Genomic DNA, 11596 nt, shown 5'->3' with positions numbered 1-11596 from the left:
GTCATCAGTATGCATCAGTCATCAGTATGCATCAGTCATCAGTATGCATCAGTCATCAGTATGCATCAGTCATCAGTATGCATCAGTACTGATCAGTATGCATCAGTACTGATCAGTATGCATCAGTACTGATCAGTATGCATTAGTACCTTTAAAATCACACCCTCTCAAGCACTTGAAGAGGGGCCTGGAGGAAGAGGGCAAGGAAGAGGGTAAGGAATAGGGACGTTCCTCTTGAACCGCCAAATGATTATATATAATTGTAATGTCGGTGTAGCGGGCAACTGCTAGCATGTACTGGTCGTAATCGAAAAGTAAATACCGGAATGGAGGGCAGTGAAAGGTCTGGTGCAGCTTATTTTAATACAAGGATTCTGGGCACAAGCAAGTTTCCAATTAAGCATCGGTAACACGTCGAGAAAATAAGCCTAATTTTTTATTATAATAATAGAATTAAAATTTATTATAATAATAGAAATAGAAACCCCCTCTAACGCATTTAAATGTACACACGCACTCACGCATGCCCTCGCTGGGAAGGCAAAAAAATTCTTTAACTAACTGCAAACTTGTTTAACATTCATTTCTTCGTGATATGTTTTCATTCATGTTTTCGTGGTAGTTTTCGTTCTCTATTCATTAATGGAGAATGTAACATAGCAGTGCTAACTAATTTATAATGGAATTTTCAACTTTATTTGAATATGTTCCAATGAATTCATAAACAATATCACCATTTAGATCGCTCCATATATTTTTACAACCATTCATTCTTTGCAAAGTTGATGATTTATTTATAAAGTTGATTTATGCAAAGTTTGTTATGAATGATTTATGCAAGGCTGAATATTGTTCACGACTTCCTGTACGACTTCAAGTTGTAGTAAATGACAATTAAATATTAAAGTGTGCTGATTATGCATTCATTCTCTTCACACTTTAAAACATAATTACGATTATCTCTTCGTAATCTGTACAATAATTTTAGCGCAACCTCCTTTTTATTTGGAAGGAAGAATCCATTACAACAAAAATCGAAGTGGAAAGGAAACCGCTCTGAATAAAGCCTTTATTAATTCAGAACACTGTTCATGGGAACACGCATCGTAGCTTTAAAAATTATATATCTAGATTTTCCTCTTTTATTATCATATGAATCATCCTATTACAATAATTACAATAATAATAATTTGAATCAGTAATTCAGTATGACAGTAAGTCAGTGGGCCGAGTCTGACATTAATATTAAAAAATTATTAAGCGATGTGCAAAGTATTGTTGAGGGCTCCTTTTAATCATGAAATTTTTGTTACAGAAATAGAATGATACGAATTTAAATACATTTCTTAGCAGTTTGTAATGAATTTCTGACATTTAAAATTTCAAGATCGACATGAATGCTCCCATGATTGCATAGTGCCATATAGGTTTGGAATTCAATATGCTATATTATAGCTCATTTAATTCAATAATTTGCATTAAAATAATCGTTCGTGTGGTAGCAAATGGGAAATTTTATATTAAATTGTGCTGTTTATGCATTCATTCTCTCCATATTTTAAAACATTCTTTCGATTAACTCTTCGTAATCATCCTAACGCATGATGCTCATTTACGATCACCTTAACAACATTTTCATATTATTGAAGATGCATGGAAACATGCATTGTTAGTTTAGACCCTTTAAAAGACTCCGCAGCGTCAGACAAGGGCTTTGAAAGCTGATCGAAAGGAACTGCGAAGAGAAGAGGGAGGGAAGAAGGAATGTTTACCTTGAACGAAAGAAGATTTATTGCCACAGCATAGGCTGCGCCTACACCCAGTACGACAATGGCCGGGTCAGGCCTTGCTTAAATCTACGGAATTTTCACTTACCACTAATAATGTCGACTAATATCTAATGCTAAAAGAATGATTCAGAAATGCTTTGTGTAGAGATCAATGAAGAATAAATAGTTAAATTAACTTGTGTCGCGGAAATGTTAGAAAATGTCGTCGCGCTTGAAAAAGTCGCTCATTTTACGATCTTCATATGGTTTAAATTTTTTGTTCGTGATAAAAGTGAAAATACATAGTTTACATAATATATCTTACTGTCCTTTAATTGGAAATAATTAGCCAGATCACCATTCCAAATTTCAGACTTGTATCTTATCTAGGAGGAGAGTTATTGGTTGCCTTCATTGTTAAGAACCCTCATAGGGATTAACGCGCCTGGCGGCCGCTCCACCGGCCTCTTAAAGCTCTACCAAATACACTCGAGCAAAACCAGCGGCCAACTGCACTAGCCAAAAAAACTTAACAATGATAGGATGAGCAATGTTAAAATGAAGAAAATGCAACTCGGTACTCACTGCAGTGAGTAACAGAGAGCGCATTTTCTCGTCGACGAAAACGTGAAGTCACGGACGGGCAGATAGACAGACGGACGGACGGACGGACAAGGTGAGCACAATAGCGCCTTTTTCCATAAATGAGAAAATGCGCTAAAAATTGCCTCTAAAAACTTTTTGGCCAGAAGCAATTTTTTAGGGTATATCATATGGCTCACCCCATGCAGAGAAACGCAACGCGCGTCTCATAGCTTATCACAGGACAGCAGCTGCATAAGACCAAATATGCTAGTTGGATGAATTGCTCACTAAGAAATTGGCAGCATCACCAAGCATCACTTCAATGAATATTCCATCTAAGAAAACGCCCTGAAAAGAACGAAAAAGAAGCGCCTTCATTGTTGTTTTTCCAATTAAAGGCTGACTATTCGAAGCATCAATGAAGCCACTTTTTCTCAATGCAAGTTACCCATACCTTTAAAGAAATGTTTTACCTGAGATCAAACAAGTAACGCTTACCTCTGAATGCCTGTATTACTTGTGATCGAACTCTATATGCTTTGCTGCTTGCAAAAAAACAGGATTTATTCAATTTAATTATTTTTTTGTGATTTATACTAACATAGTAAGAGATTCGGTGGTTTATTCCAGAAGCGCAAATTACGGCATAGAAAAACAGACAAAGTAGTCCACTACCCCAGGCATACTTCTGTGAAGAAGCGTCCGCTACTGCCTGCATCGTACTAAACAGACAGCACTGAAGCAGGGAACAGCATCCCGTTTCGCCTGTTTTTTTTCTCTTTTTAGCGCATTTTCTCATTTATAGAAAAAATACCCTATTGTGCTCGTCATGTCCGTCCGTCTGTCCGTCTGTCTGTCCGTGACTTCATGTTTTTGTCGACGAGAAAATGCGCTCCCTGTCACTCACTGCAAGTACTGAGTTATACTTATTTAGAAACACCCCAAGAAACAGACACACACGAAAAGTCCTAATCTATTTAATTGATATTAAACAATCAATTACCTTTGAAGAACCTTGTGCCCACACAGTATCCATAACCTACTGAAGAAACAAGCGCAGAAGAGGCGCCCTGGGATCGTTTCCACGGAGAGAGGAGAGGCGAGGAGAGACGATCACGCTGTGCCGTAAAAGCTTCAACTTCACAAGAGCCAAACTTTCTGCCGCTATCAAAGAAACAAACTTCGTGCGACTCTTCGAAGTCTCCTAGAAATTGACAGTGGCCCAATTTCGTCTGCGCTTGAAGGTGAAAATTGACACCTGTCACTCGCGAGAATTCTTGACATTTGGAGGAAATGATGAAATGGGAAATTTAGGCCAAGAGACAAATTCTGAAATAACGCAAGTTAATTTTTTTAGCGCTTCAAAATGACAAAACTGATGGCAAAAACGCTGTTAATTATAATTAGTGTGTCTATTGTTGTAAGTGCCGTTTTATCGTCAGTCGTTTCTCATCAGTTCACTGAGATAAAATTTAGTAAATATATAGATCCTTCACTGAAAACCGGATTATAAGGAAAATATGCTACAAAAAATACTTCTTAATTAACGGAGCAAACGTAAGTGAAGCACATGCAAGGCATTCATATCTATTATTTTCCTGTACATGACGTGCGTAACGAATGCTCGCGGGTAAGCAGAGTGCAATTTAGTGCAGGAATAACTCCGAGAATAAAATATGGCGTGCATAAATTTACTTGCATTCGTTCAGTAAGCTTTACTACAGAAGCAAGTGAAGCAATTTTTGCGGGCTCTAAAGCAGCGCTGCTAGCATGCAAATGCCAGGGCTGCCGTCGTACGCAGAATCGTAAGAATTTTTCCATTTTAACTAAACGATACAACGATAGGCCTACCCTTGGCTGACCAGAGTGCTACCTGTAGTTATTTAGGCTTTCTGCAGAGCAACAAAACTTCGGTGTCCGATCTGGTTTATTTGTCACTGCCATGTTGACCATCAAAATAAAAATAATTCTTACTATTCATCAAAATGACATGCGCAGTATTTATTTATTAAAAAAAATAATAAATTCTGTATTTTTTCAACCCAACGTGTGAATATGCGTCTTTATATTGAGTTGTGCTATTTTCTTTCGTTTTCGGTAACATATACATATAAATCTCACGTAGTTATACAGCTATTGAAAGGCTTCTAAAGCATATAGTTTCTTTTAATATCTTCGACATGAGCGTTATAATATCAGTAAATACTCAATCGTAAGAAATGTAGATATTATTTTTCCAGCGCACACATCCAAGTTCTCAATGTCGGGACTTGGGTGCGTGCCACACTTATAGCGGTAAGGTGGTTCTACACCGCTATACGCTAAGTCAAATGCGATGAGGGATTTAGAAGAAAACTAATCTAGAGAGGCGCGTGTTTGGAGAGTGTATTTAAGTGTATGTATCCGTGAGTTGCACCTGTAGAATGAATACAATACATATAGAATACAATACATATTAAGATGAATACATATTAAGATGAAGTCAATATTAGGTACAATCAATATACAAGGAAATATTACAAGTTTGAGGAACAATCTAGGAGCTATTTAAGAGCTTACCCCAAACGTTGGAGGACAAGGCAGTAGTGCGGTTAGAGTTAACGGAACTTACGAAGAAAGAAAAAGTCAATTTAGAAGTAGTTCGGATGTTTACGAAAGGATTGATTTTATTAGAAAATTTGAAGATGTAACTACTTACAACTAAGATTAACATTGGATGTCCCTACGCACTCCTACCGACGATTCCCAGGCGTACCCAAAATAAATCAGTTGGTAATGGAAATAGTTTTTCTATCAAGTAATTAGAAAACGTTTGAGCAGAGACTGCTTATTTCAAGCGACGCTCGAAAGAGTTGGATGCATCCTGAAAGGTTTTGGTCACAACGGTTATGAAGATAGTTCCATAGAGATTTATAAATTTAATTTTGTTCCAAAAGTATAGGATCACTTGAAAAGATTATTCAGCATTACATAAGTTTTCTAGCGAATTTCACTTCCATTTTTTTCATTTTTATCATACGTGCACTCCAAAATCAAAATTTATTTGCGGATGCTTAAAGTCAGTACTCAGTAGTGTGATTATAAAATAATGGCTTCCCATAGTAATAAATAATACCGCATGAATATAAATGTTCATAAATGATCAAGCCAATAAAGTAGGCAATTCATAAGAGAAAAATTGAGAAATAACTAAAGAATGCTTAAGAGAGATTGGAGGTGACGTAGATTTCCAACGTCGTTCAACTTAATTTGGAAATGTAAGCATCCGATTAAAATAATTGATAAAAAAAAATTAATGAGAATGTCTTCAAAGTCAATTGTAGTTTGTATTAATTTATTGTAAATAATTGATTTCCCTTTCTAAACTATTGTAAATATTCGGTTTTCTTTTCTGCTCTGAAATTGATTTATGGCCTTCCTTAATGGTTTTCGTACCTATGGCGATAGACTGAAAATACTGACAGCCATTTTACTTCTTTTCGTTATGCTGATATCAGACCATCTCTTTAATTGTCAGTTTTTTATCGGTTCCCAATATAATGAGATACGCTGACATCAACGCCGTGCTGACATCAGACCATCTCTGTAAATATCAGGTCAGGCCATCAGCTCTGAGTATAACTGGATGCGCTCAGAGCGTGGAAGATGAGAGAGATACTATCATAGTAGGAATAGAACCCGGTTGTTTGTGGTGAGGAATCGTGTGAGGTGTTATTGCATTATTTATCTAAAAAATGATGCCGTGCTGAAAGTTGTGTCCCATAAAATTTTAGTAGCAACGAACATGGGAATCTGCCGCTTAAAAATCCGACCGGAAGTCAATTATTTTTTTAAATTATCTTTACCGTAACGCTTTTCCAATTAGTTCTCGAATAAAAATAAAATTGGTAACCTTTAAATTATTACTACTCGAAGGCGTGGAAATTGTTGAGTTACAAACGAAATTTCTCTACAGTCACGAGCGTTCTCTACAATTTCTTGAAAATTTGAAATTAATTAGTACTTCGAAAATTTGCATTCAAATTATCAGTCCTGTCCGTATACCAACGATTGTACCCTCTCTTCCCAATGTTTTTTTTTCACTCCGAATTACTTCAGGTTTTGTGGAGTTCATGACCAAGTCAAATAAAAAAAGGTACTGGCGCAGACCAAAAATAATTAGAAAAATGATTGGCTTCAAAATCATTCTTCGATAGGACATTTTTTTGTTTACTTCTACTTCAGTAAAATGTATTAAAATTGGAGATGACAATGAAACCATATAAGGGTTTTTCCCCAATTTTACCATAACGACATTTTTTCATGCGATTGATCAATAATGCATACGAAGTACGAAAAAAATTGTTCTAAATAATGTTCATCGAATTTTTAATTTTTATGCCCGACCATTAAAAGATTAACTTAGATAGTATATTCTCCTAGCACCTTACGGGCTAGGCAATAAGTCAAGCAGCTATCTCAATCAATCGCCTTTTATTGAAAAATCGGGTTCCAAAGGCCGGATCCCTTGTGAATCAAGTCACGAAAAGTAATAGAATCGGCAACAGGCCATGGGCCTATTTCTTCAGTGCCGACGCTTCTATTCTATTCTATTCTATTCTCATGCCCGACTATAAAATGATTTACTTAGAGAGTTCAATCTCCTGTTAAGCACGTGTTATTGAATAAAAACTTATATGAACTAAAATGAATAAAAATTCATTTTGGTCGAATAAAAACAAACGTGCCATTTCTTTCCGATCAAAGTAGCGATCAACTATGCTGCAACTTTTGCGTCACCACTATTAGCTTCACATGATGTAATTTCATGGGAATGCCTTTACCAGTAAATAAAAATTTTAAAAATACAGTCTTCGTTAAACAAATATAGATAAACGTAGCTTATTCGGTTGATTTAATTGTAGCATTGCTGCATTTCCAAGCAAGGAAAAACTGGACCAGTTGCTAGATCTCGTCCAGCGTAGCACATATGAAGGTTAACGATGGAGAGCAGTAGCCTGTAAAACTGCACTATAACAACGCCTAAAACCATGCACGTTCTACGAGGCGGCATCGTTGGAAGTGCTCAATAATGTCGGCTGCAAACCCGTTCACTCACAACCCTTACAGCGACAGCCATGCGTGCTCTACGAGGTGACATCGTTAAGAGTTATCCATACAGTCCGCTTATCGCTTGCACTGCTCAGTACGCTCAGATGCTAGAGTGCAATGAGCAGACAAAGCTGGCACCATCAGTGTTTGGCGCTCTTCACTCACAGACGGCACGCCGTATTCTAAAGTGACCTCTCGATCTTCGTGTATATCACAGTGGGACGGTGTCCTCTTCCGATAACAACTCGCATTCTAGAGTCATTGTCTCCGTTTTTAAATCACGTCAACTGCTTATCACTACATTTTCCATACCGCGTTAGAAGTGTGCCTTATACATGGTTTAAGCGATGTTAATTGGTGTGTTCCCTTTATACATATGGATTACGAACTTGAGATGAAATTTACAAAATTCAAAACCCGTGCAATAGCCCTTAACACTAATGTATGTTATGAGGTTTTATCATAGCAAAACTAGCGCCTTTCTCGTGTTAGGTAGTGTTTACAAAGAGGATTTTTCAGCCTTATTCGTAATGAGGTTTTCTTGATATGTCGCATTTCAATGATTCTTTATAGGCAATGCTCTTCTTTCTTCTATTTTTTCTCTTAGCATGGCATGCGTTTAATAACCTTCTTCTTGGATATTCGACGTGATCAAGGGTTTTCATCGTATTGAGAAGCCCGTTTTTTGCAAGTGATTTTCACTGACTTTATTGGGTCTAAACGATTTAATTGAAGAGATTTGGGTGTAGCTGGTGTTCAAGCCCTCCATGGACTGCGTGAAGATTCCTTATTGACACAAAAAGCGAGAAATCGCACAGGACATCATACTTGAAGACACTAAAGCATTAAATAATTTCCCGTTCTAATTTTCTTGAGATTTTTCTCGAGCCTAATCGTCTCCTCATTTCCCAGATAATGAATTAATGTGATTGACTTCTTGAGATTCATTAAACAAATTCTGAAAATATTTCAAAGTTTATCCAACTTGCATCGCCGCTAGAACATTGCGTTCCATAATGTTGAGTATTTTGTTGCCTGATCTATAAATACAGTGAGTAACAATATTCTCAAGCCTCACCATAAACTATGAATTATAACTATCAATAGTGAACAGGAATTAATTAATTGATTAAGAATTTTCCGAGAGGGATTACACGAGGCTCCAGCCATGAGGAGAAGAGGCTGGTGCTCCGCTAGCTGTTTCCTACTCATCGTGTCTGGCATGGCTTTCACTCGCTTCACGCGCCGCGTGTCCCACGTAAGCGAAACGTTTTCGTACTCTATCCAAGTATGATGTTAGTTAGTGCTTAAAAGTAAAATAAAACCACAATTATACGGAGAAAAATTAAATGAAGGCCAATGTGGATTCACTATTTTAAAATGTTTTTTTTTTATTTTTGGAATAAATAGTTTTTATTTCGACCACAATACACTACCTCTGGCGTCAACCGCTTGAGTAGAAGAAGTTTCTTTTGCTAATGTTCGAGTCAGTATTATTGTTTTTGCAGTCCAATACTGAACCTTTAAATTTTTCACTTTTATTGCATGTTGCCAAATATCCCTAATTTCAAACACATGATCAGAAAACATTACATTTTTCGCGATTTTAATAAATTTTTTAGTGTATTATTTCATTTTATTTTATTCATCTATTTATTTATTTTTCTTATTATATTCTTTTATTTGTTCATTCATTTATTTTTTTCACCTCATAAGGCTCCCGACACCTACACCCCTAACGAGTTGGGCGTGTGCACGGGCCGACGTTGGCCCGCGGACGTCCCCCCGCTGTACGTGATCACTCCGACGTACCGCCGAGCTGAGCAGATCCCTGAGCTCACCAGACTCGCCCAGACCCTCTTGCTGGTGGACAGCTTGGTCTGGATCGTCGTCGACGATGCCGACGAGCCCACGCCTGCAGTCGTCAATTACCTGCAGGAGCGACGTATATGTCACGTCTACTTAATAGGTAATCAATTATGTCTTCATTTAAGTAAAATACCTAATATTAATTATAAATTTAAATAAAATAAAACTGCACGCCTGCAGTCATCAATTAAATCCATCATAAAACTATTGATTTCGAAGCACCTACTTCTTCATTTTCATTTGACGATGAGATCTTATCATGCATGTTATCAAGTTGTTCAATTAAAAAAAATGAAATCCCGCATATAATTTCAGTAAAGTCCAGAGCCCGGCCTTCGATGTGAAATTATCACTCACTCTAACTGCTGCAGCTGATGAAGGATTTATCCGGAAAAATTTTTACTTTAGTTGTTAATGGGTGTTTAGATCTGAATCTAAATTCGTGTTTAGATTCAGATTTTTAGATATACCACTAGGCTCTAATTAAGTTAACCACGTTGACGAAACATTTTATTCACATCAAGTAAGAATTTGAGCATCGATTTGAATGACAAGATATATATGTATCATCATCAGCTGATATATTCAACGTTGGGGATCCTCAAACTAGAATTTGGCAATTTGGCTCACAATTTTTTTTCATTCAAATGAGTTCGCAGAAATTAAAATTACAACTAATTTCCGGGGCACACAATGAACAAACCTGTCCAGCATCTTGAATTTTTCAATTGATAAGGTATTCATATTAATTCAAACTCCATGTCCACCAATAAGATATAAACCAAAAACCTATAAGTTAACTCACTTATAAAAAAATTTGTTCAAATTAACGTGAACCTGCTGCATCATGTGAATAATCTTGTCACTAATTGTGCTCGATTAAATTTTCTACGAACAGATTCTTGTGTGGCACACAAGAACCAAGAAAAACGGCAGGGCCAAACCAGGGGACAAGAAGCTCGACTACTCGAACAGCAACATCGATGCGTTAATAACACAGATTTGGAGATAACATTTTATTCAATTTGGTAGCTTAAGCCAAGAGGTCAATGCGTGTACAGTCTCGTCTGACAACGTAAGGATTTTCTAGTCACCACACAAATGAATAAAAATTCGTAGAATGAATCGATAAATGATTTCCTACAGAAAAAACTACAGAATCTGAAACAAAACGTAGTTAAATAATGTCTCGAATCAAAATCGACAAAAACCTTTCGGATTTCAGGCATAGACACTTCTTGATGGATGACGCACGAGGAACGATAGGTGGTTACGTAATTTTGGTAAATTGTTTATAAGNAAACGAGGATTTATTCAATTTAATACTTTTTTCTGTGATTTAAACTACCATGGAATATCCGTTTGTTTATTCCATGCAGCAGCTCGGACCATGGCATAGAAAAACAGACAAAGCAATCCACTACCCCAGGCATATTTCTCCTAAGAAGCGTCCGTTACTGCCTGTATAGTACCAAACAGACAGCACTGAAGCAGGTAACAGCATCCCGTTTCGCCTTTTTTATCTTTTTTTTGTAAGCACCCGTTACGGTTTGCTTCTCAGGAAACCTGCACCCAAGAAGCGCACATAACTGTTTGCTTCTCAAGAAATAAGCACGCAAGAAGCGTTTATAACTGTTTGCTTCTCAAGAAACAGGCACGCAAGAAGCGCACATAACTGTTTGCTTCTCAAGAAACAGGCACGCAAGAAGCGCACATAACTGTTTGCTTCTCAAGAAAAAGGCACGCAAGAAGCGTACATAACTGTTTGCTTCTCAAAAAACAGGCACACAAAAAGATAGTTATCTCTTTAATTGATATTAAACAATCAATTACCTCTTAAGAAACATGTGCACACAAAGCATCCATAACCGTTGGCTACTGAAGAAACAAGCGCAGAAGAGGCGCCCTGGGATCGTTTCCACGGAGAAGCACGCCGAGGAGAGAGGATCACGCTGTGCCGTAAAAGCTTCAACTTCACAAGAGCCAAACTTTCTGCCGCTATCAAAGAAACAAACTTCATGCGACTCTTCGAAGTCTCCTAGAAATTGACAGTTGCCCAATTTCGTCTGCGCTTGAAGATGAAAATTGGCACCTGTCACTCGCGAGAATTCTTGACATTTGGAGGAAATGATGAAATGGGAAATTTAGGCCAATAGACAAATTCTGAAATGGAGCAAGTTAATTTTTTTAGCGCTTCAAAATGACGAAACTGATGGCGAAAACGCTGTTAATCATGATTAGTGTGTCTTTTGTTGTTAGTGCCCTTTAATCGTCCGTCATTT

General features: G+C 37.1%; 2 protein-coding genes across 2 annotated transcripts in view; one reads left to right on the top strand and one right to left on the bottom strand.

Moving 5' to 3' along the window:
* Window positions 1-7707, bottom strand: part of LOC108664747 (low-density lipoprotein receptor-related protein 4) — a 14299-nt gene extending 6592 nt beyond the window's left edge. The window contains exon 1 of the mRNA XM_018151420.1: window positions 7661-7707. Coding sequence (XP_018006909.1) covers window positions 7661-7707 — 47 coding nt within the window. The remainder of the gene's footprint in view (window positions 1-7660) is intronic.
* Window positions 7708-8362: 655 nt separating this feature from the next.
* Window positions 8363-11356, top strand: LOC125179389 (galactosylgalactosylxylosylprotein 3-beta-glucuronosyltransferase 3-like). The gene is made up of 3 exons (XM_047885169.1): window positions 8363-8703; window positions 9162-9414; window positions 11199-11356. Exons 1-3 carry the CDS (start codon window positions 8614-8616, stop codon window positions 11354-11356), a joined length of 501 nt encoding a protein of 166 aa, XP_047741125.1. The 5' UTR covers window positions 8363-8613.
* The last annotated feature ends 240 nt before the right edge of the window (window positions 11357-11596 follow it).

The sequence above is a fragment of the Hyalella azteca genome, unplaced genomic scaffold, assembly GCF_000764305.2.
Source record: "Hyalella azteca isolate HAZT.00-mixed unplaced genomic scaffold, Hazt_2.0.2 contig17177, whole genome shotgun sequence".
Classification (NCBI taxonomy): Eukaryota; Metazoa; Arthropoda; class Malacostraca; order Amphipoda; family Hyalellidae; genus Hyalella; species Hyalella azteca.
This window is presented reverse-complemented; position numbering and strand designations above follow the sequence as displayed.